Source organism: Liolophura sinensis, chromosome 13, assembly GCF_032854445.1.
Source record: "Liolophura sinensis isolate JHLJ2023 chromosome 13, CUHK_Ljap_v2, whole genome shotgun sequence".
Classification (NCBI taxonomy): domain Eukaryota; kingdom Metazoa; phylum Mollusca; class Polyplacophora; order Chitonida; family Chitonidae; genus Liolophura; species Liolophura sinensis.
Window position 1 is genome coordinate 20,897,645 of NC_088307.1, and position 25,170 is coordinate 20,922,814.

Sequence of the window (25,170 nt, forward strand, 5' to 3'; positions counted from 1 at the left end):
GGGTAAATTAATATCAACAAAGGTTGCGTAACATTTTTCACAAGTTACGTGATAAAGTAGGCCAGTTTTCACCTTTAACGAGAAAAGAGTTCGGACTGAAAATTTTCCTCTTGCTTCACGTAGCAAGGAATGAAATCATATTTATGTACACAATATACTGTGCAAAGAAAGGATTGTGTACACGTTTGCATATATCCACAATGACATGTTTATTAGCAGAACACATATTATGCATCACTGATACACATGTCAACGTGGATGTGTTTACACATTTACCGCTGCCCTTCATAGATATTTGATGTTTAATTTTTCTTAGCTTAGCTTTCACAATTGTGCTTATATAGTGTGAAAGTTCTAAGCTGAGAAAATGGTCAATCTGTCTTTTTGATTTTTCTTATGCGACGGCGATTAGTTTCAGTCATAAGTGGAGGAAACTGGATTAAACCACAGAGCTTTGGCAAATAACTGACGAACTTAAGCAGGCACATGTCACTCACAGACTTTAAACTACAGAGCAAGCTTCAGCCCGCTCTTTGAAGGTTAAATTCCCATGTACTTTTAAGTCGCTATTTTTCTAAGTATCGATACTGCTTGTGTACACGTGTATAAACCGGGGGTACATCGTAAAGGTCGCTTGCCTGTTAAGCGTAACTTTGCATTAAGCGACATGCGTGTGTTTGCATTTAATTATATTCAAACCAGTACGTGAATTTCCCAGCACTGGAAAGCGTAAACACCTGCGTATGGTATTATCTTTGGCTGTGCTTGTTACATAATGAGGTGACAGGACTACACAAAGACTGTGTACGCTGGCGCAGTATGAGCTGATGTAAAACACAGTGTTGGTTAAGTACTGGTGTTAGATTAACAATAGCTCTTTATTGTCTTAGGTGTATGTGTCGTTTGCCGCGTACCTAGTTGTACTTTACCTGGTGAGCTGAAGAGGCGGTGTAAAGACGAGCGGCTTGACGACCCTACCTGTGTCCCACTTCGGTGTGTAGGGGACAGATCCGTACGACAGCGGTGTAGGTGCCAGCCGTGTGAATCTATCATATACAGGCACAGAGATCTGAACCTTTACTAAGGCGCCATGGTGGAAGGAGTGCGGGCGTTAGCATGGCTCGACGTCTTGGTGATTGTGCTGTATTTTGTGCTGGTGTTGGCCATTGGTTTAGTGGTAAGTGTGTGGGAGGCGGGGGGTGGGGGATACTTCTAATCCCGCCATTTTTGACCATGCGTAGTTTTATATATGGGAACAGACAGTTAAATTCTGCACTGTTATACGTTACGCACGAGTAAGCTGGGGTCTAAACATACTGGGATAATGGTCATGGCTTTCGAGACTTAAACCTGCAGGGCAGGATTTATGTAGGCCTATTCAGCTTTATGGGCTGTTCATATATAGACGAAAGTCTCATCACACAAAAGCTCTCATGCTGGCTTCCTCTCCCGCCGTAAGTGGGAAGATCTGCCAGCAAACTGCGCTCGTGGATTTCCCCCGGGCTCTGCCCGGTTTCCTTCCACCACTATGCTGGCCGCCGTTGTATAAGTGAAATATTCTTCAGTACGGCGTAAAACGCCAATCAAATTAATAAATAAACACAAAAGCCGATTAAAATGCATGCAGTGTATCATTTTTCGAACATCTTAAGAATAGATTATCTGAACATGGCGGTCTGTTTTGATCACATTCTATACCATTCGAGATGTTCTACCGTTTCGCGGAGCTTCCCTAATCCAACCGCTTATTTACCCTGTGGGTGTCTACGGAGAGCGGCGTGTAGTATAGTGAACTGTTTGACGAGCGAATTTTAAATAAGATACCGGTACATATAATTATATAATGAATGTATTCATAAGTACTAGATTTTCGACCACTAAAAACATCGGAAATCAATGTCTGGTAAACATTCTGACAAGATCATTAATGAAAAGAAAGTTACGAAAAATAAAAGCTATGACAGGTTTGTAACAGGAACCCCTTGTTTTTAAGAGAAACACATATTTCGTGTATAGGAAAGTCGATACTCCTCATAGAAATGATGCACTACTATGTGGTTTGATTTACATTGATCGTTATTTAACGTCACGCTGATGAGCTTGTCACTTATCGCAACGGTGGCCGCCTTGCATAAAATGAGTGGAGGATTTGATTTGATTGGTGTTTCACGCCGTACCGTACTCAATATTTCACTTATACGACGGCTGCCAGCATTATGGTGGAAGGAAAGCGGGGGAAACCCACAACCATTCGCAGGTTGCTGCAAGACCTTCCCCCGCATGAACTGGATTTGAACCCGTGCCTGTGGCGGTTTATTGGAATCCAGCACTAAGCCAAGTGTATAGCTTACCTATTACAGGAAACACTGTGGATTCTACAAGCTTGTGGGCTTCTCGTCCATCTATATAACTGGTATAAATTCATTGAAGCACTGCAGCATAAAGGGAGTGAACTCTGCTTCGGTCATAACGCTTGGGGACGTATTTCACCGGTTACGTGTGACCATTTGCCAGCTATCACAGTGTTGCTCGGCTTGTTCCCTCTATGCTTTACATCTTTTATTACACTGACGAATAAAAACAACTTGGTCTCCGACATATCTTAAACAAAAATAAAGTGCGACTTAAGCATGAGCTTTAAGGGCAAGTAAATTAATACGCACGTCTGTGTAAAAAAGAAAAAGTAAAAATGGAATCAGTAATTTGCTTATAGTGATATTTAGTACTTGAGCAAAATCGTCGATAATTTGAGTATTTTTGACAACTACGTCAGACTATGTGAACGTGTACTTCTGCAAATGTAATAGGTATTTGTGAATATACAACAATTTTCCATTTTAGAAGTGTCAGTGTGGCTGACATACTTTCACGACATTTGACATTTTATAACTTTTTATACCAGGCTATGTTAGATCCCAAAGCGAACAGGTGAGATTTTTGCCTCGCGCAATCGGCTCTTAGGCCACACCAATCAAAACTTTTTTTAAAAGGCAGAATGAATTTTTTTTCATCTGCGAAAAGTTATGTAATTTGTGGGAAATGTGAACTGTCTCGGCAGTTTTGATTAACATGAAAATCATAAAATTTCGGGCGAAATGAAAACGTGGATTTTCACATTAATTTTTATCTCCTTTTTGATTTTTTGTTTTTGTTTTAGTGTTGGCTCTACCGCAAAAAACAAAACAAAATTGGACTTGCCTTGATCCCTAGTGCTCACAACAACATGGTAGTGTAGTGTATGCATTAGGGTGTGATGGAGTCCTAACCCCATAGTGTTTAATAAGGTAAAGTGCATATAGTAGGGTGTAATGGAATCGGAACCCATTGGAGTCGCGATAACCAGTAGCGACTAATATAATAAAGTGCATATAAAAAAAGTGCATAGAAGTAAAAAAGTAAAAAAAAAAAAATATTGGAAAAAGGAACAGTTGTCGGAATAATGTGGCACATAACATGATTAAGCTGTGGCTTATCAGTCCTTATTGCTAGTGCGGCTGGAAAGCCTGAACAAAGATCAAATTCAACGTCTGAAAAATAAGATTTATTTATTTATTTGATTGGTGTTTTACGCCGTACTCAAGAATATTTTACTTATACGACGGCGGCAAGCATTATGGTGGGTGGAAACCGGGCAGAGCCGGGGGAAACCCACGACCAACCGCAGGTTGCTGAAATACCTTCCCACGTGAAAAATAAGAATGCATATATAAATATATATAAATAAGAGATGTAAGCGTCATATATCGGAACAAGAATGATACGTCAGTATATTTGCTTCTGTGTAGTCAGAATCCATCTCAGAAATGACGTCGTTATGATACGTATTCCCAGGCTATTTAGGCCAGATAAACTTGTGTTGGCCATCTATGACGTCACCCGCTGAGCCGTACAGAGTTGTCGGCTTGAGATCGGCTAGGGCAGTAAATCTATTGTTTTTGGTGGATTTAAAGTCATTATTACCTTTTCAGAAGCCCTCCCGGTAACACACTGTATAAACAGGTTATAACAGTTGATTAGGACCAGTAGCTAAATCTGGACACTAATCCTTTAATATAGTATAGCGCATATATTAGAGTGTATTGGGATCCAAGCCCCACTGGAGGCGCGTTAACCGGTAGTACTTACCATAGTATAGTGCATGTATTAGGGTGTAATTGGGTCCGAATTTCATTGGAGTCGTCTTAATCGGTAGCGCTTAATATAGTATAGTGTATATGTTAGTGTGTAATGGGGTCCGAACTCCACTGGAGTCACCTTAACCGGCAGTGCTTAATATAGTATAGTGTATATGTTAGTGTGTAATGGGGTCCGAACTCCATTGGCGTCACCTTAACCGGTAGTGCTTAATATAGTATAGTGTATATGTTAGTGTATAATGGGGTCCGAACTCCACTGGAGTCGCCTTAACCGGTAGTGCTTAATATAGTATAGTGTATATGTTAGGGTGTAATGGGGTCCAAATCTCGCCCCCCCCCCCCCCTACCCCCAAAGCAATTCGGTCCTAAACTGTGATATAAGGGGTTGCGTACTAGGCCTGCTCAGCTTGTAATCAGCTTGGACCTGAGTCGCCATTGCCCGGGAAAAAGCACTCCAGCGTTTCAAATTCTTAACCAAAGTGATATATATATATATATATATATATACCCCCCCCCCCCCCCCACACACACACAGACTCATTCATCAAGAAATCATTTCAACAAAACGGCGTTAAGCCATACACCTAAAGTGATGATATTGTCCATTATTATAAGAGTACTCAAATGCAGCATGTCCTATTTTCTTTCGGTGAGAAGATACCACAAATGGCATATTATGAACGCTGCATAAAACGCCTTACACATATTTTCTTGAAATGACCAATCGTATTATTATTATTATTATTATTTTGCAGTCATCGTTTTGCGCCAACACCGGAAGTCTGAAGGGTTACTTTCTAGCGGGGAGATCAATGATCTGGCTCCCGGTAAGAACAATGGCTGAAAATGCATGCGCAGGATAGTCCACAAAACAGAACGGCCGTAAGTGGGAAGGTCTGTCAGCAACCTGCGGATGGTCGTGGGTTTACCCCGGGCTCTGCTCGGTTTCCTCCCACCATAATGCTGGCTGCCGTCGTATAAATGAAATATTCCTGATTACGGCGTTAAACATCAATCAAATAAATAAAACAAATAAACAAAACAAAACAGAAATGGATACCAGTGTTGCGATGTAATGGCAATAAAACACGTTGATGGTGCGGTTTCCTCTCACTATAATCCGCCGTCATAGAAGAGAAATATTCTGGAGTACTGCGCAAAACACCACTCAAATAAATAAATAAATAAATAAATAAATATTGACAATAATATTTTCAATGATATTTAACACAGAAAAGAATACTGTACAAAGGGTAAAAATTGAGACTTTCTTGAAGAAAGTCCAAACAATACGATGGCGCCTTCATTAAGCATTTCTTCTTTCATGCATGTCAGATCATAGTCTGGGGCTGCCACATATCAAACATGGACAAAGGCAGTAAAGGAAGTAAGACATCTAAGAATGTAAACAAAATTTATATTTTAGGGGTAATTAGAAGCGACAATTAGAATTAGAATTAGAATTCCTCGGATTTCTTGTTTGACCAGTAGAAAAACCAATAAACACATACCGGTCCGCTGGAATTTGGGGAATAAGGAAAACTGATTTTCTTTCATTAATATCCGTGCTAAATTACCCTGTTTTACCTCGGCTTATCGAATTCGTAGAAGTACGGAAAAGTAACAGCTGGGCTTATTTGTCTTTGATTTGAGCCATAGATTCTGAGTTGACTTTTTCTCATTTACCTTACCTTCTTGGAGAGTGCACTGACCAGTATATATGTTATTTTAGAAAGTGGATTAAGTAACAGTATTATAAGAAAGTGTAATCCTATTAACTATAATACTGTTAGTGTACTGACAGTTAGTTACCAGTCTTAAGACATTGGTTTGGACATTATTTGACTAAATATTTCAAAATGACCATTGAGGTATTATGTATGGCCGAGTCATTACATTCTACAACACCAATAAATCACTCGCGTTAGATAAGTGGTTACATATATGCACTTAAATACAAGCGACAAGATTCCTTTAAAATAAACGTATATCATCAAATACACATTTTCACCGATATTTTTGTAATTTTTCTTTTTTCAGGTTGGCGCTTCCATCTTTTCGTCCAATGTGGGGAGTCAGTTCTTTATCGGCATGGCTGGCACGGCTGCGGCTTCCGGTATAGCTGTAATTATATTTGAGTGGCACGTAAGTTCATTCGTTGATTCTTTGGTTTGTTACACGGGACAAGTTCACGTGTTTCCAATATGTGCGGGATCTTGCTCGAGCGTTTTGCTGAGGCATGATCTGTTTGCATTGTTTTCATGTTATTCTTTCTTAGGGGGCTTGGCGCAGCGTTATAACCCAGGAGACTCTCACCAATGCGGTCGCTCTGAGTTCAAGTTCATGCTGGCTTCCTCTCCGGCCGTACGTACGTGGGAAGGTCTGCCAACGACCTGCGTATGTTCGTGGGTTTCCCCCGGGCTCTGCCCGGTTTCCTCCCACGATTATCCTGGCCGCCATCGTATAAATATTTCGAGTACGGCGTAAAACGCCAATGAAATAAATAAATAAATCAGTGCAATTATTTTTTTAACATAATTCTGTTTAAGCCATGGTGCTGGAGGGCGTGTCCGTTGCTACAATGTATGCTTTTACATGACCAGTTAGAATGATACCCTAACTGAGGTAAAACAAGATGCCGTATTTCACCGGCTACATATGAGCATTTTACCAAATATCACACTGTTTTCGCTGCCCTTGTTTTACTTCTCATGCTGTATATTATATAATGGCAATAAGCAACAGGCTTGGCTCAACTATTTATAGAGGTGGGCTTATTGGGGACAGGGCTCTGTTGGTTAGCGCGCTAGCGCAGCGTAATAACCCAGGAGTCTCTCACCAATGCGGTCGCTGTGAGTTCAAGTCCAGCTCACGCTGGCTTCCTCTCCGGCCGTACGTGGGAAAGTCTGCCAGCAACCTGCGGATGGTCGTGGGTCCCCCCCCCCCACCACCACCACCATAATGCTGACCGCCGTCGTGTAAGTGAAATATTCTTGAGTACGGCGTAAAACACCAATGAAATAAATAAATAAATATTGGGGACACACATTGACCTCGCCTTAAGGGTGAGAATTTCTGTAACATATGGTAAAGTTAAAGTCTGTCGAGGAGGTGCAAGGATTGTTACAAGTCTGTATCCTCCTCTGTATTTAACAAATTCATCTTGATGCTTCAGGCTAACCTTTCTTTATAAATTCCGGTTCGCATTTAAATTTCCAGGCTGTGTTCATCTTAGTGCTTAGAGACATTTTTTTTTAATATTCTGGTCCACATTTAAATTTTTAAGCTTCTGGACTGACTTTAAAAAAAAATTCGGGTTCCCAATTACATTTTCAGGCTGTGTTCATCTTGATGCTTCTAGGATGGTTTTTCATTCCGGTTTATGTGTCATCGGAGGTAAGTTTTTGTTAAAAGAGTGAAAGGTTACATTCTGTAAAATGGAGTGTGCCTTGTGGCAATGATAACATCTAAGTATTATTTACAATTGTTTAAATATTATGCAGAATGTAATAATATAGATGTTGAATTTTAACAGAAAATCGTTGTATTCTTAACATAAAAATGTTTATTGCACTTAGTTTGTTGATTAATTTTAAGATCTACTCTTGGATTTGATTTAAGCGTTTACTTAAAACACACAAGCCACAGAATCTCTTGATGTGTATTTATTTATTTGATTGGCGTTTTACGCCGTACTCAAGAATATTTCACTTGTACAGCAGCATTACGTTGGGAGGAAACCGGGCTTGGCCCGGGGGAAACCCACGACCATTCGCAGGTTACTGTCAAATCCTCCCAAGTTTGACCGGAAGGACACCAGCTTGAGCTGGATCTTCTAATATGTTGTCCGGGTTTCGAAATGCCTATACAATACATCTGTTCTTGATTTGTTTCTTTAAGGAAATTCCCAAAATCTCCATTATTGTATTACATGATCGTTGCTTTTTTACAGGCCTATACGATGCCCGAATATCTGAAAAAAAGATTCGGCCGGAAAAAGCTCCGTTTCTATCTATCTGTTTTGGCGATTTTTCTTCTCATAATCCAGACAATCTCGGTAAGTACAGCAATGCCTTCAACAGAAATGTGGAAAACTGGGTGTGCCTTTGGTGGTTTATCAGCTAATTTCTGAGGCTATCATGTATATGTACGTCACATGGTAATCCGTATTTATTAAAATGTTTTTCCACCATTTCTTGTAGGTCAGTGTTTACGCAGGCGCAGTTTTCATCCAGCAAGCGACTGGTTGGGATATGTACGTTTCCATCGCGTGCGTTACCGTGATAACAGCCATCTACACTATCATAGGTAAGAAAGGGAGAAAATTCAAACTTTATTGAGTCTCTCATGACATTTGTTACCCGGGCGAAAACAGTTGTAGAGTTCACCTTTTTTTTCGCATGATACAAATAAGACACCATTGTACTCAACATGTAGACCTTTATAATAATACTCTACGGCCGTAAGTGGGAAGGTCTCTCAGCAACTTGCGGATGGTCGTGGCTTTCCCCCGGGCTCTGCCCGGTTTCCACCCACTATAATGCTGACCGCCGTCGTATAGGTGAAATATTCTTGAGTACGGCGTAAAACACCAATCAAATAAATAAATAAATTATAATAGAAACACTTTTGTTTTGCGCCATTTACAGGGTTTTAAATCTGTGTTTTTGTGATTTAAAGGAGGTCTTGCTGCAGTGATTTACACTGACACCTTACAGACTCTAATCATGTTGGGCGGATCGTTCGTCTTAATGTACTTTGGTGAGTTAAAACTGACACCTTACAGACTCTAATCATGTTGGGCGGATCGTTCTTTTTGATGTACTTTGGTGAGTTAAAACTGACACCTTACAGACTCTAATCATGTTGGGCGGATCGTTCTTTTTGATGTACTTTGTTGAGTTAAAACTGACACCTTACAGACTCTAATCATGTTGGGCGGATCGTTCGTCTTAATGTACTTTGGTGAGTTAAAACTGACACCTTACAGACTCTAATGTTGGGCGGATCGTTCTTTTTGATGTACTTTGGTGAGTTAAAACTGACACCTTACAGACTCTAATTATGTTGGGTGGATCGTTCGTCTTTGATCGATCGTTTGTACTTTGGTGAATTAAATTCGTTATTCCTTAAGGGTCATTTCGGTACCGTTTCGTTGGCCTAATGGTCAGAGCGTCCGCCTCAAAGCCGGGAGACTCGGGATCAAATCAGGGTCGAGGCATACCAAACACTTTAATAATGCTACTTGTTGCTTCCTCACCTGGCGCTCAGCGCTGAGAGGTTAAAGGAAACAGGACTGGGTGGGGTGTGATGACTGGTGTCTTAGGCATGATATGTCAGTGGCGGCAGCACTTCGGCTGCATGGATTCGCCCTGTCACAAGAAGACATAGTGTATGTTAGCACACCTAGTGAATCCTCGTCGTCATATGACTGAAAATTATTAAGTACGACGTAAAACCCAAAGCATACATATGTACATTAAGGGCTTTCGTATTTCTCCAGTTCTTGTGCCACGATTGGGTTTGGAGATTGAGTTCATAGGAAAGGGAAGTTTTTCTGCCCTATGGCGTGAATGAATAACGTTTGTTCATTTTTATGAACGCGAGTTTCGCGTTGCATGTAGCTAACGAAATGCGTTTGAACCATTTCTTTGTCCAGGAATGAGAGAAATTGGGGGAATCAACGCAATCTTTGAAAAGTACATGAAGGCGGTTCCCAGGGTCACAACGTGCCGTAACAACCTCACTGCGATATTCCCACGAGGAGACGAACTGCACATATTCCGAGATCCCATCGAGAGTGACTTCCCTTGGCCTGGCACAACGATCGGTCTGACACCCATGGCCATCCTGGCATGGTGTACTGACCAGGTTTGTGGAATTTTGTGTGGACAACGACATTGATTGGAAGTTGATTACTTATACTACACGGCTTAAAAGATTGTTAGGAATTATCAATCAACAGCACTCAGTTCACCAATCATCATCAATATAACAATGAAGGAAAGATACCCTTATTGGCTTGTCGTGTTAATCATTGCGCAGAGGCCATTGTATTTCTACGGACTCCCCTTTTCCTGAAATCTTACGGTGACTCCACAGGTACACTGAAAGAAAGTGACTCACATCAATCTGAAAGCCGGCCATCAAGGAGAAGTCAATTTGATACATGAAACATCTTAGGGTAGGACAAAGAACAAATATTATGATGAAGTTTTGCAATGTTAGTATCTGAGATATTGAACCAACTGAGATTATTTATTTATTTGATTGGTGTTTTACGCCATACTCAAGAATATTTCACTTATACGACGGCGGCCATCATTATGGTGGGAGGAAACCGGGTACAGCCCGGGGGAAACCCACGAACATCCGCAGGCTGCTGACAGACTTTCCCACGTACGTCCGGAGAGGAAGCCAGCATGACATGAACTCACATCGACCGCATTGGTGAGAGGCTCCTGGGTCAATACGCTGCGCTACCGCGCTAACAGCTTTATTCCACTCTGATGTATATATGGGAGTTTCGAGTTTGACTTTTCTATCACTTAAAGGAGAAGAAAATTTAAATATCAATCAAATACCATTGAAAAGTGTATGCATTTCCTCGCAGGTGGATGCCATAAAAATGTACCTCAAGTTCATAAATTATAAACAAAGTCAGCGCCAAAATCCGCTGTGGGCGACTCCATTTTGCCTAAGAGCTAGTCCTGAAGTCTTTTGTGTTAGGAGGATGAATTGCTGCCGGAAACCGCCAAAGTGCAGTTTGTACATTTCCAGTAGAACTCTTCTTCCCAGAAGGTAGCGAACAGTACAGTTCGTTTTCCGTTTGACAGTCGGGAAACCGGAATGTTGGACGTAGGTTCTGAGTTTACACAAGCCATTAGTTTTAAGGACTCTCAATGGCTGAGAGGCAACACACCCCCTGCAAAAATTACTGGGTGTTAAAGATGGGGGACGCGATGAACTCAGCGATTTATGCCAGCTATGCCGTTTCAGGATTTACGTGTATGGCGAGTAAAATCGCCAAATTATGCAGCAGGCAACACCAGATAGAAAAAAATGTTCTCTTTTCTGCGTATAGTGTAATTTTTTAAGTTTTCTTCTCCTTTGAGGTAAAAAAAGTCCTACTGTACCATGTGACCTGTAAGAAATGTAAAGCAACTATTTTTACTAGAACGTGAACGTCTGCAAAAAACTCACGTCAACTTATTTGGAGTACATGAACGGTGGGAAAAAGGTAAGGAGCTGAGTGTTTGTGAACGCAAGAATTTATTGAACTAAAGGGGTGTCATTTGTGCCTCCGGAACACAGCCAAACAGGTGATCGGTAAATTAATGTCACACAAAGTTGCCCAACAGTTTTGACAAGTCTCATTGCACAGTGGGGCTTTTTTTTTACCTTTTGCGACAAAAGTGATGATCTCAAAACTCCTCTATTAGAATGACCTCTGCAGTCGCGGGGCCTCCACAGAACGATAGTTAAATGTCCAAATCTGTGTTTTCCAGGCGTGAAGTCTGAATACTTGGGTTACTTCTATTTAATACACCTACGACCTTAACATCGAGTTTCAAAACAATGAAAACAAGCAAGAGCCAATAAAAACAGGTAAAATTGTTTGAGCAAACCTAATTGGTTGTTGAATTAAACATTATTTCAGGTTATCGTCCAGCGCGCCCTGGCGGCGAAGACTCTGAACCACGCCAAAGGGGGAGTAATACTGGCTGGTTATCTCAAAATCCTTCCGTTTTTCATCATCGTACTTCCTGGTATGATGAGTAGGATACTTTTTCCCGGTGAGTAGACCGTTGTGTTGACATGGCTGTATACAAATATATTGCATGTAGTTACATTCCATGGTGACTCTGCCCCTAGACTAGCATTCCACGTATTAACATTCTTCCAGTTGCAAGAATCAGTAAGAAATCTTTTCCCCGTTGAGTATTCCGTTGTACACAGCTAATGTTCGTACAGTCTACGATGATTCTTTTCCTGGGTGGTTATTCCGTTGTATGGACATGTGTGTACACAGTCACATTTGCCACAATCAACAAGACCTGTTCCGTGATGAGTTTTCCGTTTTTGTAATACATTTGTATTCGTCCACATTTGCTATAATCAAGGATTTTATTCACTGATGAGTATACATGTTGTATACACCACTACATTTGCTATAAACAACAAAGGTTCCGTTCTTTGATGAGTATTCCGTTGTGTGGACATGCATATATACGTATGTGCACAACTACCTTTGCTACAATCTAATTCTGTCCCTTGTATGAAGATATATAAAAGAGAACAGTTACACTCATAATGTGTTACTTTATTCTATTACTCAACTCTTTTGATAATATGGGATCGACATATGTTTGCGGAACTGCAAGACCTTCTGAGAGTTTAATTTAACTTGTTTTTAAGGGAGCTCAGTGTCATGAACCAAAGTCTCCTTTCAGAATTCACTCATGATTCTTCATACTTTTGCTTTCCGTAGACACGGTCGGTTGTGTTAACCCGGATATTTGCATGAAAGTGTGCCAAGACCCAAACGGATGTTCGAATATCGCCTACCCTAAACTTGTCCTTGAGCTTCTACCGCAGGGTAAGTTCTTCTCTTCTTTGCAAACAGCAGTGAAATTGACCGCATAATTCCGTATGAAAGTGTGCCAAGGCCCTAAGGAATGTTCGAGCTTTGCCTATCCTAAACTAGTCCTTGAGCTGCTACCGCAAGGTAAGTTCTTCTCTTCTTTGCAAACAGCGGTGAAATTGACCGCATAATTCCGTATGAAAGTGTACCAAGACCCTAAGGAATGTTCGAGCATTGCCTATCCTAAACTAGTCCTTGAGCCTCTACCGCAAAGTCAGTTCTTCTCGTCTTTGCAAACAGCGGTGAAATTGACCGCATAATTCCGTATGAAAGTTATGCCAAGACCCTAAGGAATGTTCGAGCATTGCCTATCCTAAACTAGTCCTTGAGCTGCTACCGCAAGGTAAGTTCTTCTCTTCTTTGCAAACAGCGGTGAAATTGACCGTATAATTCCGTATGAAAGTGTACCAAGACCCTAAGGAATGTTCGAGCATTGCCTATCCTAAACTAGTCCTTGAGCCTCTACCGCAAAGTCAGTTCTTCTCGTCTTTGCAAACAGCGGTGAAATTGACCGCATAATTCCGTATGAAAGTTATGCCAAGACCCTAAGGAACGTTCGAGCATTGCCTATCCTAAACTAGTCCATGAGCCTCTACCGCAAAGTCAGTTCTTCTTGTCTTTGCAAACAGCAGTGAAATTGACCGCATAATTCCGTATGAAAGTGTGCCAAGACCCAAACCGATGTTCGGATATCGCCTACCCTAAACTAGTCCTTGAGCTTCTACCGCAAGGTAATTTCTTCTCTTCTTTGCAAACAGCGGTGAAATTGACCGCATAATTCCGTATGAAACTGTGCCAAGACCCAAACCGATGTTCGAATATCGCCTACCCTAAACTAGTCCTTGAGCTTCTACCGCAAGGTAAGTTCTTCTCTTCTTTGCAAACAGCGGTGAAATTGACCGCATAATTCCGTATGAAAGTGTGCCAAGACCCAAACCGGTGTTCGAATATCGCCTACCCTAAACTAGTCCATGAGTTTCTACCGCAAAGTCAGTTCTTCTCGTCTTGGCAAACAGCAGTGAGAGTGACTCATAAGTCTGTACGAAGTGTTGGAAGACCCTAACGGATGTTTGAACATAGCATATCCTAAACTACTCCGCGAACTTTTACCACAAGGTAAGTTTTTCTTGCCAACTTTATATTTGTTTGTTCACTGTGAACAATTTTAAGCCTGAAAGAAGTTTCGAGTGAGCACCAGTACGCAGGCGCAGACCGGGTCATACAGTACACAAAAAAGCTCATGACGGCTTAGGCCTATACTATATACCAACGCAGACTGGCCAGAACCCAATTCAGCTCAGGTCTGTTTCTTTTTATCTGTATTTCATTTTCAACTGAGAATCTTTGGTTGAGGCCAAGAAAAGGTGTCCACCAAGAATGACTTATGATGCATGTATGTGACTGTCCAGGGTTACAGTGCTGTAACCAGGCTTCTTGTGGTTTGTCTACCAAAGACCCGGCTGGGACCCGCGCACTTAAATCCACTGCCTGACCTTTTCCCTATAATCAGTCACTGCATGGACGGAATCTTGGTCATTTCTATTTCAGGTGGTCGCGGACTGATGCTGGCTGTGATGTTATCAGCCCTGATGAGCACGCTGACGTCCGTGTTTAACAGTGCCAGCAGTATCTTCACTATCGACATTTACAGCAAGATAAAGAAATCTTGTTCTGAGAGAGAGCTCATGATAGTGGGTCGGTAAGTGGCGATAACGATCCCTAACGCCTTAATTTTGAAATCTTGCGATTAAAACAAAAAAAAAAAAAAACAAAAAAAAAAAAACAAAACATGAAAAGCTCTGAACCCCTCTCAGGATAAATCGTATTATGAACCAACACATTCCGCTAACCTGCGAGAAGACGAATTTCGGAAAATCCCCTGAATTTGCTGATTTGGCTCTGTACAAAAATTACACAATGCCCTCTTGTAACTCACAATATCACAATACAGTATCAACTCGCTGTCAAGTGGATAAGACGCGTTTCTTCGATCACAGAACTGTATTGATTCTATTCCCGGCCTCCAACGGAGTCTCCATGGCAATTCAGGTATATATAAATGTAAGTTCGTCAATTCCTCAAGTGAAAGATAACTATGGCATCAAGGTGAGTATCAGTCGTACCCAAAGCACACCGAAGAAATGGTTGATATCGAACTACCTTCCGTGTCACAAACTTCCCTTGGTCCCATTAATGTATGCCACGTGCTAAGAGTCCAGTACTGTGGCCTTCAGACAAGGTGACCTCCAAGGCAAGGTGAAATTGGGGACAAAAGTATGTCACAGTACAGAGAGACGACGAACTCTTATAAGCTTAGAACAGAAATCTGAAACATCAGAATAGTGGACGATGAGACGCTCACTCGATGTTTGATCGTACCATAAAGGTAGAACTTTCAAAATGCGTTAAAAAGCACTAATGCTTAATTGCTCTCAAAACCCTTAAACTTTCAAAATATATTAACACTTGCGAGCTGGGCTATATTTATGCTCGAACAACATACATATCCTCTAGTTTCGATGGAATGAAATAGTATACATGTTTACAACAATTTATAGTTGGTTGTCGAAATGACGATCTAGGTCAAACGTTGACTCGGTTAGCACCAAGCCGGTCAAGTTCATTCATAAAGCATTACAATGAAATCAACATAACGTGTTACAAACGGGGTCACAACAATATAAATCAGGTCCAACGCAAAACTATTGCTCGCCATTGAGATTGTTATTGTTGAGGTCGCGTAAAGTCGTCTTCATTCATTTAAGTCTATTTCCGTTTCAGTCTGTTAGCTCTAGCCTTGCACGTGAGCGACCAATAACCACGAGGCGGGCGCGGGTTCAATCCCGGCCTAGGACGAGGAATTTGTCCTTCCCCCAGGCTAGTGGCAATAAGCCGTCGATAGAGAAGTTAGGTCCAAGTGTGAAGTCTAACGTTCGTTGAAGATCATCTGTCACCTATTTTTCCACTAATATGGCGTACAAGTTTCATGTGGGGAAGTTCGCCGATAACTTGCTGAATGTGGGGTAGTTTATCTTGAGAGTTTCTACTGTTTCCAGCCATAAAGCTGTTCGCCATTTGTAAATGTAGAGGTGAAAAGTTCGTGAGTATGACGTTAAACAACAGTGAATCAGTCAATCAATCAATCAATTAATCAATCAGTCACTCGGTCAATGGTTGATCAATCAGCTGTACCTGTCCATGCATTTATTGTTATTTGTTTTAGGTTATTTATTCTAGTTCTTGTAGCCGTAAGTATAGGCTGGATTCCTATTCTGAACGCTGCTCAAGGGGGAAAACTCTGGGACTATCTCCAGTCCATGCAGGCGTACTTAGCCCCGCCCATTTGCGTTGTGTTCGTGCTCGGCGTTGGGTGGACTCGAACAACGGAACCGGTATGAAAATGATTGACATATATAGCATGCAAATGAATGACATGTATTTGAATGACTGACTTCCATATATCAAACATCCTTCAGTGAAATCAACATGATACGGCTGAAATACTGCCGATGTGGCGTTAAACCATAATCATTCATTCATTCCTTCGGTTAGAGAATTCCACCGCTGTTCTTGATGTAGAAAAGGGTAATGTTAAAGCTGATTATCCTTGAGCTCGTTTTGAAGGGTCAAATCCGTGTGTTACTCGAGTGAAAATTCATGTTTATGACGTCACTGTCCCAAGTGCGCATGCGTTATGGACTACTCAAACGTGGTTAGCACCGCGATATTGGCCTCGTAGCCATCTTTCAACAAATTTGACAAATGGCAGATTGATAGCTTCTTCGAGGGAATATTACGAAAACAAACTGATATGTGTCATGTTGAAGCAGCGTAAGGTATTACCAGGAAAGTAACACATCGACTGTGTGTAATCAGCACTCAAAAGGTGGGAATAAACATTGATTTTTTGTACTTATTTTGTCTCAGGCTTAAAACAGACAATATCTCCTGGTGGAAAACCGAGATTGCAAACGATTATGTATTATTATGACAACAGTAACTTTAACAACAGCAACAACAACAACACGAATATAAAGTTGTAACTAACCCCCCAACAAAGGCCGCATGCATCTCCACTTAGGTTGAACTCTGAACGCCTTTGACAATAATGTTTCGGTGCGTTTTTCTCCCAAGTTACCTCCACACATATTTCCTGTGTAATGCGAGCCCTTCGGACATGTTGCAAACAACCAAAAACCCTATACTCGTGCACAATCACATGACCAGTTAAATTGCTCATAGCCCTAATACTCGGCCTACAACTGTCATACTAACTGAAAAGCCTGGCTTAGCTTGTTCTAGTCCGAGAATTCTGCCCATAACCGCCATACTAACTTACCGCCTGAGGGCTTGGCTGGCTGTAGTTCGAGTACCCTTTGGGGAACCGCCCTGCTAACGTACTGCCTCACGGCTTGACTTGTTCCAGTCCGAGTACTTTGTCTAGAACTTAGCTTAGCTTCTTCTGGACAGAGTACTCTGCTTATAGTCTACTCCTTTAAGCGAGTCGTCTATATTCATTTGCCTGTAAAATCAGTCATACTGGCTACCAAAATTGCCTTTAGTCAGTGACACATAATAACGCAATGTCTACACATTTATGTGTTTTACGTCTATGTTAATGTAAGGAAAATACAGTTAGAATACGTTCTCTATATCATAATGTTTAGCTCCCTAAGCCTGATTTCTACACCAAGATCTCATTACCTCGGGTGACACCATAATTATTCAGAAACAAGTGGCATGCTGGGCAGTGGGCGTGGAGAGTGATTTGTTCCACAGTAGCTCGACCAGTGGCTGTTAGTACCACAGCGACACTACTGTCTCAGCGAATAGACTACATTGCTTTTTTTAATTTTTATAACAGAATTTCCAAACATGCAACTCTAAAACCATACCGCTGTAGTTGATAGCAGTTCAGGTAACTGGTGTCGCCGCTCGTCAAGACATATTGAACTCCGCCCAATATCAAGCATGCCACTGGTTTCTGAATAATTATGACGTCCCCCGAGGCAATGACTTCTTGGTGTGAAACCAAGGCTTATGGTGTTTAACATTACAAATTAGAAAGTGTTCTAACTTCATGTTCTTTGCAAGAATACGGACTTGTAACATATCGATGTGTAGAGCTAGTGTTGTTACGTGTCACTGATTAAAGCCAATTTTCGTTGCGAGTATGACCGATATAACAGACATCTGAATATAGGCGACTCGCTAAAGAAACAGACTATAGAACTGTCATACTGACGTACCTTGTGGCTCGGCTTGTCCGAGTGCTCTGACTAGACCTGCCGGCTGGCCTTTCTAGTCCAAGTTTCTTGCATCCAAAAACGTTCAAACCTAAGTCACATTTTCACAACGTTTTGAATGGAGCTTGTGGACCTGCTATGCCTTAATTCAACAACAGAACGCTGACGGCGATCTCCATTAATTGTTACTTTCCCCTAGAGTTGTTGTTCTGTCAAACTCTGTATAAAATATAACCCCCCCACCCACCCCCCAACAGTCCTTCTCAGTATTAAACCCTTTCAAATACAGGCTCTCTTCCAGAACAGACAAAGCCGTTAGGCGGTACATTAGAACGGCAGCTGTAGACAGGCTATTTCGGACTACTTTATTCATGGACAGTTTGTTTATTTGTGACGTCATAATTCCGTCAGTGTGTTTGTTTAAGTAATAATGATTGTTTATGTAGTCTTTGTTGTTGATTTTAGACCAGTAAATATGGAAGGATGGACATTTGATAATTTCAGTAATTCCACATTTCTGGTCTAAAATCAGATCGATTTGGGAAGTCACCATTTTTCATGTTATATTTTCCATTTAGGGGGCCTTTTTCGGCATGCTGTCTGGCCACGGCCTCGGCGTGACGCGCATGATCCTTGACCTTGTGTACCAGAAACCAGCCTGCGGTTCCCCAGATTTCAGACCACCTATTCTCTCCCGAATTCACTACCTCTATTTTTCCATAATACTGACTGCCGTCACGGCTATCGTGGTGGTCGTCATCAGTCTGCTGACACCCAAGAGACCGGAAGCGAAGGTGAGACGAGATTTTAATATCTACGGTGCCATAGTCTATTTCTTTTAGCCAGTCGCCTATATTCAGCTGTCTGTACAATCAGTCATACTTTAGTCAGGGAAACGTAACAGCACAAGCTCTACGCAAGCTCGGGAAATGTTGGAAATCCATACTCTTGTACAGAAAATGAAGTTAGAGCACATTTTCTAGTTCATAATGTTAAACTGCATCAGCTCGGTTTCGACAGCAAGAACTAGTTGCTCAGATGACGTCAAAATTATTAAAAAAAAAGAAAAAGAAAAGAAAAACAACAACAGTGGCATGCTGGATATGTTTTGACTATATTTTCACGAATTTAGGGTGACATCAGTGACGGCTATCGACTACAATCTAAACCCTGTTTCTGACACTGCCGTCTTTGACAATGTTCGCACATTTCAGTATAATATAATCTTTATAACTAAATTTTAATTTATCTCTTATAGTAGATTGTCTCATGGCAGTATGTTTTTAGAGTTGGATGTTGGAAAATTCTGTTATAAAAACAATGCAGTTTGCTAGTATTTGCTGAGCTGGGGCTGTATTACTACGTGGAATTTGTTCTGACCGCATGTTGATGCAGCTATTGTAAAACAAATTACTCTCCAAGCCCATTGCCCTGCATGTCATTTGTTTTTGAATGATTATGGCTTCACTCGAGGCAGTGACTTATTGGCGATGAATCCAGTCTTATGGAGAAAAGGTATTCCAACTGCATTATCCTTGCAATTATATAGACGTACAACATATCAGTATGTAGAGCTTATGTTGTTACGTGTCACTAACGAAAGGAAATTTTGGTGGCGAGTATGACTGATTTTATAGACAGGTGAATATAGGCGACTGGTTAAAGGAAACAGACCATGCCCCATAACGAGAAAGGGGCTTGGTGCAAGCCGTCATGATTTTTCTAATGACGAGAGAAAGCTTATTTTCTTAAAGGTTTTCTTCCGTAGAGGTCGATGCCAGAAGAAAAATAATTCTTCTCGTTTTATTCTCTTTGATCATATATGCCTGTGAATCTCCCTGTATTGCAGCGCTGTATTTATGTATTTATTTATTTGATTGGTGTTTTACGCCGTACTCAAGAATATTTCACTTATACGACGGCGCGAGCATTATGGTGGGTGGAAACCGGGTAGAGCCCGGGGGAAACCCACGACCATCTGCAGGGTGCTGGAAAACCTTCCCACGTACTGCCGAAGCGAACATGAGCTGGACTTGAACTTACAGCGACAGCATTGGTAATAGGCATCTGGGTCATTACGCTACGCTAGCGCGCTAACCAACTGAGCTACGGAGGCCCCCTGTAGACAGCATTACTTGTATGCTTGGTTTTTGTTACGTCGTACTTAACAAGTTTTTATATTTGTCATATGACGACGCGGATTTAATAGGTACATGCACTGTGTACTAAAACTGATTAAAACTGCATTAATGATACCATTCGAACGACAACATTTATTTTATTTTCACCTGAATGTTGCTTCACGCCAACTCATTAGATTTTTACATATATAATGGTGACCGAGGGTGTTTTATGGGTTGAGAAACCCGGGCGATGTCCCAGGAGGCTCTCACCAATGTGATGGCTTCCTGTCCAATTATGGGAGAAGGTCTGCTAGCCACCTGGGGTTTTCACTGGATTCTGCATGCCCGGTTTCCTCCCACCACAATGTTGGCCACCGTCGTATAAGTAGAATATTCTTAAACAAAATTCCAGTGAAGTAAATAAACAAACAAATTAAGAAAACCCATAATCTCGCCTTGAAAGGACACAAAACTGACGCTTATTGGCTGACAGTGGAGATAGGATTTCATGGTTTAAAGTCTCCATCCTTTATCAAGCTATCAAGCCTGTCTATCGCACCATACGATAAACGATTTTATTTATTTATTTACTTTATTGGTGTTTTACGCCGAACTCAACAATGCTTCACTTATACGACAGCGGGAGGAAACCACGAAGATCCTGTTTCCTGATTCAAGTTGTAGTGATTTCTGTTGGACTCTTAGAATCAAAGTCGCCCGATATAAATCAATTTCTTGGACGCTTACAGCTACGCAGAGTCACATGGTGGACAAAATACAGCCGGGAGCGCCAAGAACCGGACTCTGACGATGAGGAAGTGCAACAACAACCGCCGCCAGGTGACGGCATCGAGCCGGGTGACATGGCGTCAAGCACAATGCAGATAGCAGAAGGAGTTGAGTCAGGGAGATGTAAGTTATTACGAAACTGTTATTTATAAAGCAATCATCATGTAAGGAATGTGATGAATATCAGTAAAATCATGTGGAAAACTTGTTAAAAAGTGACGTGCCAAACATTGCTGGTTTACCCCGGGTCACACCATTTTTTTTCCATCCATAAAACTGACCTGCATCTTAATACTGAAAAAACCTAAGTATGCTGATAGAGAGCAAAACCAAGTCTACACGGGATGGTTTGACCTTAAAGTTGCTCGATTGAGACTAATGCAATCAGAATAGAGCAGACTTTAAGGGAAAGAAGAGAAATAAATGAAAAGGGATGAGCTATCGGGGTAACGGGATACGCTATGTATCATTTTTGTATTTGCCCCCACCTATTTGTGCTTCCTTTTGTGTCAACAGGCTCGAGAGTGCAGCTCAAGAGGCGGCTCTACAATATCGTCTGCTGCTATTCCACCTTCACCCCAGCTAAGCAGGACCTAACGCTGATGAAGGAGGCTGAACAGGTGAAATTCCGGGGGGATACGGAGAAACCGTTACACACGTGGCTTCTCAACATAAACGCCGTCGTTCTCATGACGGTCGCCGTGTTTCTGTTGGCTTTTTACGGATGAGAAGACGAAGTGGAACGGAGTTCTAATACCAAAGAAACACTAAAGCGATCTTTTAATTCACTGTGATGTCATCATGCGCACATGTGAGCGGAAGTGATAAGGACTCTAGTGTCGGGAAACTTCGTACTGTCTCGCGTGACCAGGCATCTAGTGGACACTCTTGTATCGAAATTATGAAAATGTGGAATAAAGCACCCCCTCAACCTAACCAGTCGAAGCTGCCATGGAATTAATTTGACTGAATCTTCAGAGAGGTATTCACACACCCTGTATACCATAAGGCAGCACTAGCTGCGAATTTGTAATCAGTGTAAAGATATGCCTTTAAACTATACGCGGAGAACTTCATTATGATATATCCAATACCTTTAGAGTTTATGTGAACACCATATTTATCTCAGATCAAACAACGATCAGGAACTGGTAATACACGAGGTGCGAGTTCAAACCTGGACTTAGGAAAAACATATGTAGCATACATGTTTTCTGTAGCTAACAAGTTTATGTAGCGTACAGCTTTCACATGATGATGCCAGCACACTAAGTTCCAAGTTAATGAATGGAAGAGTACAGATCTGTATTTCTGAAAGCTAAGCTGGAAAGAATGAATCAGATCTCTGATCAAGGACGTCATGCAGAAAATAACATCAGAACTTTCTCCGCTAACAACTGGAATTGTGAACATAGCCTGAAGAAACTCTGGGCTTTCTCTTTGGTTTTGATTTCTTTTTTAGGCGGAATTTACTTCGTTTTCCATGTGATAGATATCTTCTTTGTAAAACTGTATAGTTTCCGTATGCAAGCCAAAGCGTTAATGTGTGTAAGCCACAAAAATGCTTAATCTGTGGTATTACTTTATCATAGGCACACGTAATAATTACCTTAGTGAACAATTTCAAGTCACTTGTGGGGGAAGTAAATTGATCACAGATCCTCAAATTTTAAAATATTCTTTCACATGTGTCATTTTAGATATGCATTACATTTGCAGTAGGCCTCTGTACATGTGGACAACCGGTTAGGAGATCTGTATCGTTGTAGTGAAGCCTTGATTTATGTATTATTTAAAGCCTTAAGACGTTTTCACATACACGCCGGTGGGCAGTTGTATGGCTGGAACAAACAGGATTTCCCGGGGCGAAAACAGCCACTTTTGGCAAGTCACTGACAAACTTTCCCACTTTTGGGTAAAATTCAAGGGAAATATATATTTGGTAAATTTAAACAAAATTGTATATAGCTGTGTGATATTTACACACAACGGAAACAGCTGTAAAACAACCCTAAACTTTGTGAATAAAATTCACATTTGGCACATAAAATGTCAAAACATTGTATGAATTTATACAGTGGTAAAATATTATAATTTACAAATTCAGTGTATATTCTGTAAAAGTGTTTGAAAAAAGAAATGACTAAAACTGCTCCTAGCACTTAGTTCAATATTTGATTGTATCTCCAGCTCAACCTTTAACTTCTATTATTATTTGATTTTTTATTCGTGTTCTCAGAATGGCATTTCCTCCTCGCCATTCAGGGTCCCACGTGTGCCCAGCTCACCGTTCTTTATTTCCCGCTGACACACCCAGGTACTTGTTCCCAGTGAGCTGTATGTATGCCCTGAATGTGAGAGTGGCCCCGATACACCTTCCGCAGGGGTTTTACGGGCAACCCAATGCCGCAACAGGGACCCCCAAGGCTCCTCTCTCTCTCTCTCTCTCTCTCTCTCTCTCTCTCTCTCTCTCTCTCACACACACACACACACACACACACACACACACACACACACACACACACACACATATCAAGACATACAACAACCCAACAGATCTAAGGAACTAAGTATACAGAATGGTCAATCAGTGAAAAGAACGGATAGCTGAGACTTTGGTACCTGTGAATATGGAGTCACAGGGGAGGAATTGTCACGGGGACCAGGAAAAGGAATTTATAGTCCAAAACGGGGACTTAAATAGCGTGTCGAAACTTTGAAGATTCCAGAAATTAAAAAAATTACAAAGTTATAATTGCTTCCTGCGAGCTGGCAGCAGGGGCAAGAACTGGGAGACAACTTTAACATAGTTTGGAGTGGGATGAATCTTTCAAAGGCTCAAAGAATGATGACTTTGGCTCAATGGCAATGAGGGTGTCTGTAAATGATAAAAGTGAAAATTAACATTAGCAATTAGGTCTTCTTGACATTCTGGTTGTTGTAATTCATTCAATAATATCTAGACAAATTTTTATATGAAAATAAATTATTTTATACCCCCTAGCCGCCCCCCCCACCACCCACCAACACACACCTTCCCTAACAAGTGCATAGGAGGCCGAGTGATTAGCCTGCCAGCGGAGCACAATGGAACAGAATCCTCTCACCCATACGATCGCCTTGAGTTCAAGTCCAGCTCATACTGGCTTCCTCTCCGGTTGTCCGTGGAGAGACCTGACATCAGCTTGCGGGTAGTCGTGGGTTTCCTCCGGACTCCGCGCGGTTTTCTCCCCCATAAAGTTGGCTGCCGTTGTTAAAGTGAAATATTCTTGAGTACGGCGTAAAAAAAAACAATCATATAAATAAATAAATAAATTATACTTAAGTGACGTCTATTGACGAGGTCGATAGGTCGGCCAAAGACGATAATATAGACATGTCCAATTAAACATTCACTGCATGTTTTACAGACTCGTACATTTACCTGATGACTTTGACTCGTCCTCAACATGGACGGACGGTGGTGAGTGTGTTTCGTCCATCTGAAAATTGCAAACAATGTTTTGGTCATGAAAATACATCACTCAAGAATACAAACAACTCTGGGGCAGAACATACTGGATGTTGTCTGCTGCATTCTTCTGAAACTTATATACACCATTTCAGGTTGGAATGAGTTCACTTAACAAAAGAAAGCAGCAAACCCAGTTAGGGTTCCCAGCTTAGGCATTGACATTTCCTTTAGGTAATGTCCTCTTCGGGAGCGGTTGATCCAAAATCAATCCTGGGTCGAGTCACACCTAAGACCTCAAAAGAGGAAGTTGTAACTTCAGCATGAAGGGGATAGTGCAACGACTGGTTGACCCGTATCAGTATAATGGCTCGGGCGGGTCAGCTTACTTGCCTACAATAAGGCGTTTCAGTGAAGCAGCACTGGATAAAAGAGCGGTGAAAATCCGTCCTGTAACAAGGAGGCACATTACATGCAAAACCCCAAGCACTCACTCACACTCTCCTTTAGGTAATGCGCGAGACATTGCGTCAGAGTGCGTCATAGCAGGTGATCAATTTGTCACGTCATGATTCCTTTTGTGACGTCAGTACTAATAAAATGATTTCTTACTCTTGTATACGATGGGATAAAAGATAACTGCCAGACAGGATTTTATTTACTCTAGATTTTACATCAGCAACCCCCTCCCCCCACCTCTCCACATACCAGCGTTACCTACATCATACAAAATAAAACATATCACCTTACTGACCATATTCCCTCGAGCCCCACGTCCCCG

At 41.4% G+C, this 25,170-nt stretch overlaps 1 protein-coding gene across 1 annotated transcript; it reads left to right on the forward strand.

Moving 5' to 3' along the window:
• The first annotated feature begins 1,090 nt into the window (after window positions 1–1,090).
• LOC135480974 (sodium/mannose cotransporter SLC5A10-like) lies at window positions 1,091–23,094 on the forward strand. The gene is made up of 15 exons (XM_064760905.1): window positions 1,091–1,174; window positions 4,892–4,963; window positions 6,177–6,281; window positions 7,473–7,532; window positions 8,089–8,193; window positions 8,339–8,444; window positions 8,817–8,897; window positions 9,787–10,007; window positions 11,797–11,932; window positions 12,628–12,735; window positions 14,329–14,479; window positions 16,004–16,172; window positions 18,605–18,820; window positions 20,899–21,061; window positions 21,455–23,094. The coding sequence occupies exons 1-15, from the start codon at window positions 1,091–1,093 to the stop codon at window positions 21,664–21,666; spliced, it is 1,989 nt and encodes a 662-aa protein (XP_064616975.1). The 3' UTR covers window positions 21,667–23,094.
• The last annotated feature ends 2,076 nt before the right edge of the window (window positions 23,095–25,170 follow it).

What these genes read in the sequence shown, in the direction of transcription:
- LOC135480974 (XM_064760905.1), top strand. Translation starts at nt 1,091, where the DNA reads ATGGTGGAAGGAGTGCGGGCGTTAGCATGGCTCGACGTCTTGGTGATT. An exon ending in TAATTATATTTGAGTGGCAC is followed by an intron (nt 6,282 to 7,472) that starts GTAAGTTCATTC and finishes TTACATTTTCAG; the next exon opens with GCTGTGTTCATCTTGATGCT. An exon ending in TGGCATGGTGTACTGACCAG is followed by an intron (nt 10,008 to 11,796) that starts GTTTGTGGAATT and finishes ACATTATTTCAG; the next exon opens with GTTATCGTCCAGCGCGCCCT.